Source organism: Corvus kubaryi, unplaced genomic scaffold (assembly GCF_017639235.1).
Source record: "Corvus kubaryi isolate FWS band 111438036 unplaced genomic scaffold, C.kubaryi_AGA036_p1.0 66, whole genome shotgun sequence".
Lineage (NCBI taxonomy): Eukaryota > Metazoa > Chordata > Aves > Passeriformes > Corvidae > Corvus > Corvus kubaryi.
The window spans coordinates 33874091-33888180 of NW_024582054.1; the positions used below are offsets into that span (position 1 = coordinate 33874091).

Genomic DNA, 14090 nt, shown 5'->3' on the forward strand with positions numbered 1-14090 from the left:
CAGGAGGCCATCTGGATGGCAGCAGAGCTTTGCCAGGTTTCCTCTTGACTTTATTAAGCTGGAGCAGGTATTTAGTTTCTCATTATCCGTCTGCAGGAAACACTTGGGGAGACACAGCAGCATCTTTCTTTCCAAAGATAAACAGGCACTGGGTGCTCTGCAAAATCCAGGTGCCTGGAGCTGGTTTGTGCAGCTCTTCAGACATTTCCACCCCTCAGGATTTATTTGTGGCTGGATACAGCCCTGTCTATGAGAGGTTAAAAGGGGCTGGTCCCAGGGTATTCCAAGCCCTGAGCATGTTTCCAAAACAGAATGTAAACACTTTTATTGTGGCAAGGATTGCTCCATTCTTCCTGCCTTCTGTCATGCAGCCGAAGGAAAAGGAGAGCACTTTTTCCCTCCTCATAAAGCAGGGTGTGTTCAGGCTCCGACATTTACATCAAACAAGTGCATGGCTCCCTTCCCATCTTTCTGGCTGTCCCGTGGTCATGGATTTGCAATTTCCCTGCGGGCAAATCCGGAGCAGCCGAAGGATATCACTTTGCTGGAGTTTTATTTTCCCCCTCTGCAACAGAAAACGCCACAGCGGAACCCGCGGAGAGGAGATGTGGAAATGAGGAAACCAGTGGAAAGGTGTTATTTCAACTTTCCCCTTGGTCTTCAGCAGCCAAATCCTGGCCTCGGAGATACCAGGGAGCTGTGGCCTTGTTGTTGGCCTCGGAAAGAATTACAGAATATCCTGAGCTGGAAGGAACCCACACGGATCATGAGTCTGACTCCTGTCCCTGCACAGACACCCCAACAGTCCCACCCTGGGCATCCCTGGCAGCGCTGTCCAAGCACTCCTGGAGCTCTGGCAGCCTCGGGGCGTGCCCATTCCCTGGGGAGCCTGGGCAGGGCCCAGCACCCTCTGGGGGAAGAACCTGTTCCTGATATCCAACCTAAACCTTCCCTGGCACAGCTCCAGCCATTCCCTCAGGCCCTGTCAATGGGAAGCAAAGCCCATCTCAAGGGTGGACTCAGCAAAGTGGCTGATCCCTGACCCAGATTTTTCCATTCTGGGAACAGTAATCAATGTAATTGACCTGTTGGAGCGAGTCCAGAGGAGGCCATCAAGATGATCAGAGGGATGGAGCAGCTCTCCTGTGAGGAAAGGCTAGGAGAGTTGGGATTGTTCAGCCTGGAAAAGACTTCAGGATGACCTAATTGCAGCCTCCAGTACCTGCAGGGAGTCTATAAAAATCATGGAGAGAGACTATTTATAAGGGCATGGAATGACAAGGAAAGTTTTCCCATCCGAATCATTCCCCTGCTCTGGTTTAGACTCTCGCTGCTACAAAATCCACATGCAGAAAGGTTTGTCAGCACTTGTGGTGGGAAACAGCACTGGTCTGCAGGACTGACAAGCTCAGAGCAAGAGTTTTTAACCCAAACAAAGGAGTTTTCCCCTCATTTTTCAACATTCCACTGCTGCACAGGAGCGCTGGAGGTTGGAAGCTGAGCTACACACACAGAGGACAGCACTGCTCAGCTGTTAAACCCCACAGACCAGATGCACCTTCTGGGTCAGGATGTCCCTACTCAGCGATTGGATTGTGGGGAGCTGGGAGGATGCACCTGGATAAGGATTGTCCAAAAGTCACTGCATTCCCACTGCAGATCCAGGACCTCCGCTCTGAGCCTCAACGGGGAAAGCTGGGCTGACCCCATGTGGTCACGGCCTTGTTATGGCACGATTCTGGTTTTAAAAAGCATTGACTCTCCACACTTACTTACACAAAAATGTGAAATCTACCTCAAATCTGTAAAATCTTTCCATCAAGGAAAAGGCATCGTGGTGGGAGTTAAGCTAAACCTCTGTCTGTCGTTTTTCACCGAGTGGAAATGTGCCCACACTCCCAGCTTCCCTGTCCAACCAGGCAAAGCAGCACAATATAATATTCATTTTTTAGCATGGGTGGGACATTCCCAGTCCTCTGAATCCCTCAAAACTTAAGAGAAGGGATGGGATGGGAAACTCAGGCCCAGTTTGTGCCTTTCTCTTGCAAGAAAAGGTTAAAAATATTGCAGTGGTTCATCTGGCTGCAATCCGGGAGCTTCGCCCCCAGATTTAGGGTGTGCCTGGACGGAGGGAGGTCAGTGTGTGTCATCTGGTCACTCTGGGCCTGAAGAAGTCAAAAATAAGGAATGTTGATTGTTTCCACGGTTACAGAATGATTCATTCTGATGGTAAAATAACAGTCATGTCTCAGAAGTGTTTTGTGTTAATTATTGTGTTCACCAGTTCTCCTGCTCCAGGCAACATGCGTGCCCTGACCTCAGCTATTCATAAAACTGTCTCTTGAGATGATCTCAAAGTTGTTTTTTTTTTTATTGAAAAGGAATTAAAACCCTCATTCATGACATCTGTCAGCCTTGGAGGCTGAACAAGGCCCGTCCCAGCACAAGTCTTGTCCAAGCAGAGCAATGGGAGCCTCCAACAGCAATCCCACTGAGATAAAAATTATCCAAGTGAGGGCCTGGAGTGACAGGACAAGGGGCAATGGCTTTGAACTGGAAGAAGGCAGGGTTAGATGGGGTAGTATGAAGGAATTCTTCTCTGTGAGGGTAGTGAGGCACAGGGTGTCCAGAGAAGCTGGGGCTGCCCCTGGATCCCTGGAGTGTCCAAGGCCAGGTTGGACAGGGCTTGGAGCAGCCTGGGATAGTGGGAGGTGTCCCTGACCACGGCAGGAGCTGGAACGAGATGATTTTTAAGGTCCTTTCCCACTCAACCCAGTCTGGAATTCCACGATTCTATGATTTCAAACCTGGCAAACACCTCAGCCTCGGTGCCCCTGAGGTGGGGGTGTGTGTGGGAGCTGAGATCTGCCGTGCCTCGCTGCCCTAACCCTTCCCCTCGCCAAGCCCACTGGGACTTCTGTGAAGGTGAAAACCCCTTCATGCGGCGGGAAGAGCGGCGGGAGCGCCGAGCCGGAACAGAACCCACCACCACCACACGCCAGGCCCCGCCGTCTTGGCGAGGCCCTGAGGGCGGGACACGGCGGGAGGGGCGGGGGCTCCCGGGGAGGGGGCGTGTCCAGCCCGCCCCCGCCCAACCCGCGCGAGGGGCCGGCGAGGCGCTGAGGGGGCGTGGCCGACGGGCGGAGGTCGGCGGCGATTGGCTGCGGTTGGCAGCGGCCGGCTGCGATTGGCTGAGGGGGCGCGGGAGGGCATGCGCGCGCGCCGGCCCGGCATGGCCCCGCCCACCCTGCCACGTCCGTGCGGCGCGTGCGGCGGGGCCGGCGCGCGCGGGTGAGTGCGGAGACGGGCCCTGAGGGGCTGCGGGAGGGGACCTCTCTGAGGGCTCGGTTTGGGGAGGGGCTCCCACCCCCGAAGGGCTGCTTCAGCTCAGGGGTGCTGTGGGGACCCCATCGAACGGCTGCGTGTATGTGGGGGGTGATGGGACTGCCCCGAAGGTCTGTGTGTGGGGCAACAGGATGCCCCCCCCCCCCCACCGAGGGGGTGCGGGTGAAGTGAGGGGGGGCCCTCAATAGGCTTTGTATGAGGTGAGGGCACCTCTCTGAGAGGTCGGTTTGGGGAAAGCTCCCACCCCCGAGGAGCAGCTTCAGCTGAGTTGAGCTGTGGGGACCCTCCGAGAGACCGTGTGTGGGGTGAGGGGGTGTGGGACCCCCCGAGGTTCTGTTTGTGAGGTGTGGAGACCCCCCCCGAGGGGCTGTGTGTGAGTGGTGGGCGTGAGGGGACTCCCCCAAAAGGCTGCATGTGAGGTGAGGGTTTGAGGGGATCCCCTCGAGGGGCCGTGTGTGAGGTGGGGAGGCCCCCTCGAGGGCTTGGCTGTGCGAGGGGTTCTGCCCCAAGGGGCTGCTTCGGCTCAGGAAAGCTGTGGGGACCCTCCAAGGGCAGAGCTGGGCTCTGTTACTCCGTACCCCAGAAGTGCGGAGCTGGCAGAGGTCTGGACAAGCACCTTCCCGGGGGTTTGAGGGTGTCCCCCGGGATGGCAGCTCACCTCAGGCGATCCCTGGGCATACCCTGCTCCCAACACACGTGGGGATCCCGGGATGCTCCAGGGAAACTTGAGCTGTGCACCAGGACGACCCACAGGCCAGAGCTCTTCTCCTTTACTTCAGTCCTTTTTTTTTATTTTCAGTTGGCATTATCCTAAGTCATATTCCTGCCTCCAGAAAATGAGTGTAGCTTTCAACTCCATCCTGCTCCAGCTGTGCCGGAAGTAGTTGGGAAAATGACTCTTAGTTGGTTACTCATTGCTCAAAGAGAATCGAAACTTCTATTCCCTCCCTGTGCTTTTCGTGTGAGCTAGGTGTGCTGTACCCGTGAGCTGGAGTTCATGAGGTTTGCTTTATTCTGTACAGACACTGTTTGAATGTTGATATGGACACTTGGGAATTCTGCGGGACAGGGGAAAAGTGACATTGGAATAGTTGAGCTGTAGGAACAGAAAAATGTGTAGAAATGTTTCTCTTTGCAATTCATCTTTCCCGCTGTTTCATTTTGAAAATTCACTCGGGATGACAGTTTGTGTTGCTGGTTAATTGCTGTAACAGCAAATTTCTTTTACTTTTATATGCAAAAGTAGGATGAGAACTGGGATTTAAAGGCCAGTGTGTACCAGCAGGTGGCATAAAAAAAGATTTTGTGTTGTTTTGTTTTTTTATTTTAAGGAATTTCAGTTGGGTTTCTGGAGCCACTTTCACTTTTGAGGCTCATTATGCCGTGACGCTTCACATTCTGTTCTTTCTCTGGGCCCTGAGGTGTCTTGTTTTAAAAAGTGTCATCCCAAACACTTTTTTGTTCCTGCTGTTTATTTGGCCTGACCACTGGTGTGTGACTGCTGTATCATTCATGGTGCAGCTAAGGTAATCTGAAGATTTATAAAGAAATTAGAAGTTTTCATGAGCTCTGCTCATACCAGAACTCTGACCAGGTATTCCACAGGGGACAGAGTAAGAATTATTTTCCTTTATCAAAGAATTTCAGGTTGGAAGGGACCTTAAAGCCCATCTCATTCCACCTGCTGCCATGGACAGGGACACCTTCCACTATCCCAGGTTGCTCCAAGCCCTGTCCAACCTGGCCTTGAATGCAATAAGGCAAATACATCCCTTTGCTTGCTGTCATCCAGAATAACCCCCAGTTCCCCAATCTCTGTAATCATTAACAGGTGTCTCACTGTCACCTTGGCACTGGTGTTTTCCCTGTTAATGGACACTGTGGAGCTGTGCTTGGCAGCTGGGCTCTGCAAACACACAGAGCAAACAGGACAGCCCAGGAGAGGCAGTTTGGGCTGTAGCTGTGGCATCATCTGCTGTGGGATGTGGTGTCTTGTACCTCAGAGATTAAGTATTTATGGGATGGGACTGGTTGGAAAAAAGTGCATTATTCCCACTGCAGGTTTTAAATTGAACAGGAGTGCAAATGATGTTTAGACAGGTTGTTGGGAGGTTTCTTGAGAGTGATGCTTTCCTTTCCAGCGGGCTGTAAAGGTTAAATACCCTCCTCAAAGCCTTATCAGGCTGGATTTTTCCAAGATAAACACAAAGCTCCGTGTGCTGACTCTGGCTGACGTGCGCCGTGTCCGGGTGCACACGCTCTGTTAACCCAGCGGCCTCAGCAGGTGAAGGCTGAGCAGCTTCAGATAAAGTGAACAACAGTTTATTCACCTTCTGTGAACTCCCTGAGGAGAACCCCACAGTGTGCTACAGCCAGGGGAAACAACTCATTTAGAGATGAAACCATGCCTTACTCGTGTCGTTCCGTTCCAGATCTCCAGCTGCAGCCATGATGCCCGTGGCCACCGTGATGCCCGACGACACGCCCATGTTTGACCCCAGAATCCTGCAGGAACTTGACTGGAGCGAGAACACCACGACCTTTTCTCCTGCTATTTCTCCGCTGGATCCAGGGGATGGGCTGGTCCTGAGACCACTTTGCACAGCTGACTTAAATCGAGGTAGAATCCTGATTTATCATCACCAGAAATGACCAGACTGAGTTGATTACATGTATTTCCTCATGAGTCCTCAGTAGATTTGGATTGCTCATTTTCTGTGATTTGGGTTGTTTTTATCAGTGAACAATTAGATGGAATTATAGAACATCCTGAGTTGGAAGGGACCCACATGGATCATTGAGTCCAACTCCTGAACCTGCACAGGACACCCCAACAATCCCACCTTGTGCCTTGTCCAAATGCTTCTTGAGTTCTTGGGGTTGTGACCACATCCCTGAATGTGAGCACTTGGTACCATGGATTGGTGCTTTATTGAGTGACCCTGAAAATTTCGTTTACTGTTTAAATCCTAAAATTCAAGTAGACTCTTCCAAATACTCCACAACTTCCCATTCACCATGGTTTTGGAGAGGGAGCATGGTTGTTCATACTGTTCCCTTTAATACCACAGCAACGTGAACAGGCATCTTGGTGCATGAATTCTCCTTCTGGAATTTAGATATAAAGGTTGTTCTGGACTCATTATTTCAGGCCTACTCGAGCTTTAGCCAATCCTTCAACATTGCTCAATCCCACTGTGGTGGGCTGGTGCCATGGGGATGGTCCCTTTCCAAACAGCTGTGTTGGGTTGTTCTGTGCTATTTGATTGTGTGTCTGTCCCTCACTGAGAGTTGTTTTCCCCCCTCCTTTCCTACCAGGCTTTTTTAAGGTTCTGGGTCAGCTGACGGAAACTGGAGTTGCGAGCCCGGAGCAGTTCATCAGTGAGTACATCATTATTCCTTGGCATTTCCATAGAGCTTGCAGGGAATCAGAGGATACTGATGCTGACAGCAAATCTGCTTGGGTGTGAGGCTCCTGACTGCCTGATGCCAGAGGGAGTGATTAGTTCAGCTCCCCTGAGGCAGCCTTGGCACTCAGCCTTTGGATCCAGTTTTAGCTATCCCCAAGGGCTGCTTGGCTGGGACAGGCCTAAATTGTGAAACTGGTTTTTAGACTGAGCTTTAGATACCTGGTAGGATGGATTATTTGGGCTGAATTTGGGTTGCTCCAAGCCCTGTCCAAGCTGGCCTGGAACACTCCCAAGGACGGGGCAGCCACAGCTTCCCTGGACAACCTGAGCCAGCCCCTCATCTCCTTCCCAGCATCCCATCTAACCCTGCACTCTGGCAGTGGGAAGCCATTGCCCCTGGTGCTGTCCCTCCAGGCCCTTGTCCAAAGTCCCTCTCCAGCTCTCATGGAGCCTACTTTAAGTCTCCTTTAGATCCCACTCCTGGACTGGACAGGCAGGGGGGAAGCAGCCCAGGGATTCAGGGAATCACAGGATCTAAGCCAAATTCTCCACTAATCCATGTCCCCAAGTGCCACATCCACACAGCTTTTAAATCCCTCCAGGGATGGGGTTTCCACCGCTGCCCTGGGCAGCTGTGCCAGGGCTGGACAACCCTTTCCATGACATTCTTCCCTGTGAGGGAGGTGAGGCCCTGGCCCAGGGTGCTCAGAGCAGCTGTGGCTGCCCCTGGATCCCTGGAAGTGTCCAAGGCCAGGTTGGACGGGGCTTGGAGCAACCTGGGATAGTGGGAGGTGTCCCTGCCCATGGCAGGGGGTGGAATGGAATGAGCTTTAAGGTTCCTCCCAACCCAAACCATTCCATGATTCTATGTGGTAGTGCCTGTGTGCAGAGATGCTCAGCAAGGAGGGTTCTCTGGGCAGATAAGGAAAAGGCTTTTGTGTAATTCCTGCTTTTTCCTGGGTTAGTCTGACTCCGGGGCTTTCATATTCTGGGGTCTTGGGTGCATCTTCCCTGTGATCCCACAGTGATTTGCAGTCAGAGGCTGTTGCAAGCATCAGACTTCACTGAAATTTAATGTGAGCCTGAATTGCCTGTTCCACTCTGTGCCTGCTCCCACAGAAACCTTTGAGCACATGAAGAGGTCTGGAGATTACTACGTTACCGTGGTGGAGGACACAAACCTGGGGCAGATCGTTGCCACGGCAACGCTGGTTATAGAACATAAATTCACTCACTCCTGTGCCAAGGTAAATCCTGCAGCTGGGAAGGGAGGGAAAGATCCTGTCCCTGACTCTGGGCATGTTGGTTTTATGGTGTTACTGTGTGATGACAACCTCAAGTTGTACCAGGGGAGGTTTAGGTTGGATATTGGGAAAAAATTCCTCATGGAAAGGGTTTTCCAGCCCTGGCACAGCTGCCCAGGGCAGTGGTGGAGTCCCCGTCCCTGAGGAATTTAAAAGCCCTGTGGATGTGGCACTTGGGGACATGGGGCAATGGTGGCCTTGGCAGTGTGGGGGAACGGTTGGGTTTGATGGTCTCAGAGGGCTTTTCCAACCTTAAACATTTTAAAAATACATGTTTAAAAAGATCAAATATTTTCTGCATTTAAAAAATATATCACATCCTTGAGTGCCAAGCTAACAGTAAAAGGAAGCTTTGGCTTTTCCTAAGGAAAAGGATCACTTGGAGGTCTGTCCCATTGTCCCAGTGAGCTTTTGAAGGAGTCAGATGTGGTTCTGAGGGAGCAGATGGCTGAGGATCTCCGTGCTGGGAGTCCCAGCCAGGCTGTGAAAACAGGGAGCTGGAAGGGCAATTCCAAGGCTAACAGACACTTGCCTGTGTTTTCAGAGAGGCAGGATAGAAGATGTGGTGGTCAGCGGGGAGTGCAGAGGGAAGCAGCTTGGAAAACTGTGAGTATTCCCCACCTTTGCCATTCAGCAGCGGGTGGGCACCAAACCCTTACACCTGACACCTTCCTGCCAAGCGCCTGGGAAGAATTGAGCCAGCAGGGATCACCAGCTGGGAATAAAATGATGTGCAGGAAAACACAGAGAGTGCTGTCAGCCCTCAGTGTTGTGGCTGTGATAATTTAACTAATTAAATATTCACTGACCCGGCATTTAACTGCTGATTTTTTGTCTTTTCCAGATTAACGTCCACCCTCACCTTGCTAAGTAAGAGACTGAACTGTTACAAAATCACGCTCGAGTGTCTGCCCAAAAATGTGGATTTCTACAAGAAGTTTGGCTATTTGGTATCTGAAGAAAACTACATGTTTCAACGGTTCTTTAATTAACAACTTCTAGGTGTTTTTGGGTTTTTTGGTTTTTTTTTTTTGGAAAGACTGTTGGTGGAGGAGCTTGTGCTACAAACATTCTCTCCGTGGAAAATTTATATAGTTTATTGCTGCAAATATAACAGTCCCTATAAGTAATGAACATCAAATGTGTAAATCTTGGGGGAAGAAAAATAACTGAGGTTTTAGAAAGGGTCCTCTGGGTTAGAAATAAGTTTAGAACTAATTTTTACTACTGCTGAGTCAAGGTGAAGCTTTTCTGTTCTAGCTGAGTTACAAAGAACTCGTTAAAGGGATGGTTTTTAACCAAAGGTATATATTTTTATCTCAAATTTTTTCTTGCATTGTATTTTTCTAAAGGTTTGTGCTTCTTAGTAGCCAAAGGACAGCCCCTGGGACTGTCCTGCTGGCTGTGCTGATGGAAGGATGACGTAGCTGGGTAAGGGATGAGGCTTCTCTTATGCAGAATTAGTGACACAGAACAGGCCTTTGTTCTGGTTTTTTCCATGACACCTCATGGAAGTGCTGGTGGTGCATCAGAAGTTTTATAGGCACTGTTTTCCAAGACTGGATTTGTTACTGTTGGTGCAGGTTGGGGAGAATCCTTACAGGCTGTGCTGAATTCCCAGTCTAAAAATGGATGTGCTTCTCACTGCAGGGCTCCTGCACTTTAGCTGATAACTTGGTTTTCAGGATAATTACTTTTTTCTGACATAAAAACCCCAAACATGGTTTGCAACAGGGCAGAGGTAACTGGGAAATTGGAATGTCTGAAGGAATGTACCCCATCCATAGTGGGGTTCTGGCTCGCTATCCATGGGAATGGGATTGGGATTGGCAGATTGAGCTTCACTTGAGAGAGCTGGGGGTGTTCAGCCCTGAGAAGGCTTAGAGCCACTTCCAGTACCTAAAAAGGAGGGAGAGGGACTTTTGTATGGGCAGATAGTGCCAGGACAAGGGGGAATGGCTTCCCACTGCCAGAGGGCAGGGATAGATGGGATTTGGGAAGGAATTCTTCCCTGTGAGGGTGCTGAGGCCCTGGCACAGGGTGCCCAGAGAAGCTGTGGCTGCCCCTGGATCCCTGCATGTGTTCCAGGCCAGGCTGGACAGGGCTTGGAGCAACCTGGGATGGTGGGAGGTGTCCCTGTTGGACTGAGATGAGGTTCAGGTCCCTTCCAACCGACACCATTCTGGGATTCACTGAACACACCTGGCCCAGTCACTGGAACTCCAGAGGGCCAGGTGGGCTCTGGTTTTGCCAGCAGGGATTTACAGCACAGCGAAGCAGGAGAGAAATTCCCCTTTCTGCTCTCAAGGGAGTGGTGCTGCTGTGGAGCTTCCCTCTTGCTGTTAAGACTGGATGAATGATTTTAGCACTTTTGCCAGGGGTGGCAAGCAAATAACGTCCAAAGCCCTGTTCCCAACAGTGGTGTTTTGTGTGGGGAGTGACAAATCCCACATCCATGAATAGGGCATTATACCCAGCCGGGGTTGTTTGTGGGCAGCCAGGCCTTCCACACTGTCCTGCTTTGTGCTCTGGAGAGCGACTTCTACAGTGCTGGGGGCTCTGCTTGATCTTCCTGAGGGTTCTCCACTCCATACAGTGTCTCCTTGGTGATGTCTGGTTTATTTATTGATTATTTTTTTAAGGAATATCTTTGTTTAAGCTGAATAAATGATTGCCACCTGTATCTGTGTTTCTCATGGAGTGAGGATGTACTTGTTGAGCAGCAGCACCTGCTGCAGGTACCTGTTCCCCTTCTCTAGGCTGAAAAGAACACTTCCAGCAATTCCACGTGGATTTCTCTCCCAAGAGAGAAATTGTGCTCCTCTGACAGCATCTGCATGGCTTGAGCCCTGACTCTAATTCTCTAAAGCAGCTCCTGCTTTCTGCTGGCCCAAGTGACTGAGGTGGATTTTCTTGCCTTCCACAGTTTTAATTAATTTGGAATTTCCACTGACTTAAAGTGGATTATTTGAATTCCATGGTATCTACACCATCTAAACAGCCCCAGGCCCTCATTAAGAGTTAATGAGAAGATCAGAGAGAGGAGCAGGTGCTGTAGCCCAGCTCAGATCATTGTAAAACAGATGAATGGGGTTGAGAGCTGGGAGTTGTGGCTGCATCACAATGGCCCTGCCGGGCACAGCCCCCTCCCAGCAGCGCTGAAGAGCTCTTTGTTCACCCCAGAGGTGACATTCCCACCCCTCTGGAAACACAGCGGCTGGAGAGCTGAGAGTGCCCAGGCTGGGGCCTTGGAAGTGCCAGTGTGGGGTCAGGTGTGCCCCTGGGACACCACAGTCACAGGGGGGTGTTTGGAACTGGCACAGGGACAATGCCACAAGTGCCAGCACTGCACAGCCCCAGGGGGAGGGAACAGCAACTGCAGCAGCCCTGAAATTTATCCACAGTACAACGGGCTGAAGAGGAAAAAGCAAGGGGCCTTATATGTATTATTTACGTTTGTATTTTAGATCTATTTTTATATATACATATGTATATTGTGTATGTATATATAAAATCTGTATATGTATTTTATGTATATATAAAATCTATATATGACATTTATAATGTATACATTTTTTTTATATACACATACACAGAGAGACTATATATATATATATATATAGTATATAAAATCAACCATGACCTCCTTGAAACAAACACCAAACTTTTCATAAATGTCTTCCCCCTGGGAAGCTCTTCCCTGGACCACAGAGCCATGTTTTTATATAGTTTTATATATATCATTATATATAGCTATACCTGTATATTTTTTTTTATATAGCATAAAAATATATTAAAATATATATATCTCAAAATAGCAGTATTTGGACACACAGTTGATGAATCCTGGAGAATCCCAGAATGGTTTGGGTTGGAAGGGACCTTTAAGCTCATCTCATTTCACCATCCCAGGTTGCTCCAAGCCCTGTCCAACCTGGCCTGGAACACTTTTTTTTTTTATCAGAAACCAGCCCTAACAGCCTTACCAGTTTCTCCAGAGGCTGAATTTTACCTCCTCCCCAGGCTTTTAAGTTTTTGGCTAACAGCTTTCCCACCCTGAGGAAGAGATGTCCATCTCCTTCACTCTGCTTCCCCTAAGCTGGAAAAGGGAACTTCACCAGCTTGATGTAGAGCTGTGGCTTCCCAAAGATTTGTGCCTGAACTAGGGGAAATAAAAAATAATAGTTCACCCTCTACTTCTCTTTCAGGTCCACAGTGAGGGACCCTGCTTCCAATTTCTGCCTTTAGTTCAACCCCCAAAACCAAATATTGAAACACCTACTGGCAGTGAAACTCCAGGAGACAGACACAGGAAGTTTTAAATAGGCGGCTTAGTAATAGACCTGAGGAAAATTAAATCTCAGAATCCCTTAGGATCTGCCAGGCAGACAGACCAGAATGACTGTAAAAGGCACCAGGAGGGGGTAATGCCATGAAAAAAACTAGACTGACGAAAAATCCTTAGTCATGGAGCTTGTCAGTAGTAAGTGAGCGTTCCCAGGACCCCAGACATGGACTGGAGAGATGAATCAGTGCCTTCCATCTGTGTTTCATCCCTCCCCTTCCCCAGGGACCTGAAATAGGAAGGGATTTGATGCTTCCCAGCCCAGTTCCAGCAGAAGCTGGTGGCTGGCAGTGTCTGGGAGCTGTGCAGGGCCAGGCACAGCCCCACTGCTGCCATGTGGGAGCCTCGTGCTGCAATGGCCGGGAATTCATTTCCCAACAGCCCCAGAGCATTCCTTTATGGAGAGTCAGTTCAGAGCAGGAACAAACCCTCTACAACTGCAAAACCAGCACTGCCCCCCGAGCCAGGCAGCTGGACACTGACACAATGCAGTTCTCCAGGAGATAAATCACTTCCTTTTTTCCAGCTGAAAAGTTCCTAACGAAAGCATCACACTAGTTATTGCAGATCTTTTTCCCCCTGAAGGAATTACGCTGTTCCATCACTGTTGTAGGTGGCCGAGGCTATCAGCAGGAACAGGAACGTGCTGCTGAACCCTGGTTCAGCACTCCAAGGCCTTCACATTCCATGGGAGCAGAGGTTATGAGGCTGGAAAGCCCTGGAAAGCCCTGGAAAGCCTCACCCCCTCACCCTGTGTCCTGGCTCAACTACCAGCCTTGACTCCCTGAAGGAGGTTTCCTCCTCAGCTATCACCCCCATCTGTTCCAGAGCAGCTCTAACCCAGACATGGATTTCCAAACCAGGTTCTGACTCCCTGCACGGGCCCTGACAGAGGCCAAGAGCTCCACATGCTCCAGAGGGATCATCCCTCCGCAGACCTTCCCAGGAGATGCAAGGCCAGGCAAAAGAGATCCTCACTGAACAGCTGCCCTGTTCAGATGCCTGCCTTCAACTTCCCAGAGCTCTGCTCTCAGGGATCCCCCCAGCACAGGCTGTCCCTTCTGAGGGGACACAGGACAAGTGGCCATCCACACAAAGTGTATCCAAGTGCAGGGGGACAGCTGGATGCTCTGATCCCCAAATCCCGAGGCCATTTTTTCCCTGGTAAAACACAGTCTGGTTACCAAGCTCCGGATACCAAGCCCCAAATACACAAGTTTTTCTACCAGCTTTGCTCAGTGACCACAGTGCTCCCAAGGAGCCATCATTCCATTCCTGGCTTTTACACAACAAACATTGGGAAATAAAGCAGAGGCAGAACCAGGACTGTGCTTGCACAACCTCTGTGCTGCTGAGACAGGAGAGTTACAGCTGCACAAAGCACCCTGAGAATTCCCAATCTGAAAACCTTAAAGCACCAAGAAGTGTTTCCTCAGCTGAGTCTCATGTTTTACAAGACCTGAGGTGAATCCTTTAAGTCTTGATCCCATTATGGACAGTGCTCTAGGCCTCAGTTTTCAAAGACAAATCCAACTTTTACCTCAAATGATGCAACTGCTGCCTTGCAACAGCAACTCCTTGAAAACCAGTTTGAGGATGCACTGTTCTAGATTGTTCAACTTGAATTAACCTTTATGTTTATGTTTCTAAAGCACTTTTCTGCCACAATATATACTGAGAACAAGG

At 50.0% G+C, this 14090-nt stretch overlaps 1 protein-coding gene across 2 annotated transcripts; it reads left to right on the plus strand.

Annotated features, from left to right (window-relative positions):
- Positions 1 to 3233: 3233 nt before the first annotated feature.
- Positions 3234 to 9362, plus strand: GNPNAT1 (glucosamine-phosphate N-acetyltransferase 1). 2 transcript variants are annotated; one of them, XM_042047776.1, is made up of 6 exons: positions 3234 to 3291; positions 5778 to 5965; positions 6664 to 6726; positions 7875 to 8002; positions 8604 to 8665; positions 8904 to 9362. In XM_042047776.1, the coding sequence occupies exons 2-6, from the start codon at positions 5794 to 5796 to the stop codon at positions 9049 to 9051; spliced, it is 573 nt and encodes a 190-aa protein (XP_041903710.1). In that variant the 5' UTR covers positions 3234 to 3291; positions 5778 to 5793; the 3' UTR covers positions 9052 to 9362. The 2 variants fall into 2 exon arrangements, with proteins under 2 accessions (XP_041903710.1, XP_041903709.1); XM_042047775.1 differs by lacking the exon at positions 3234 to 3291 and adding an exon at positions 3348 to 3545.
- Positions 9363 to 14090: the final 4728 nt, after the last annotated feature.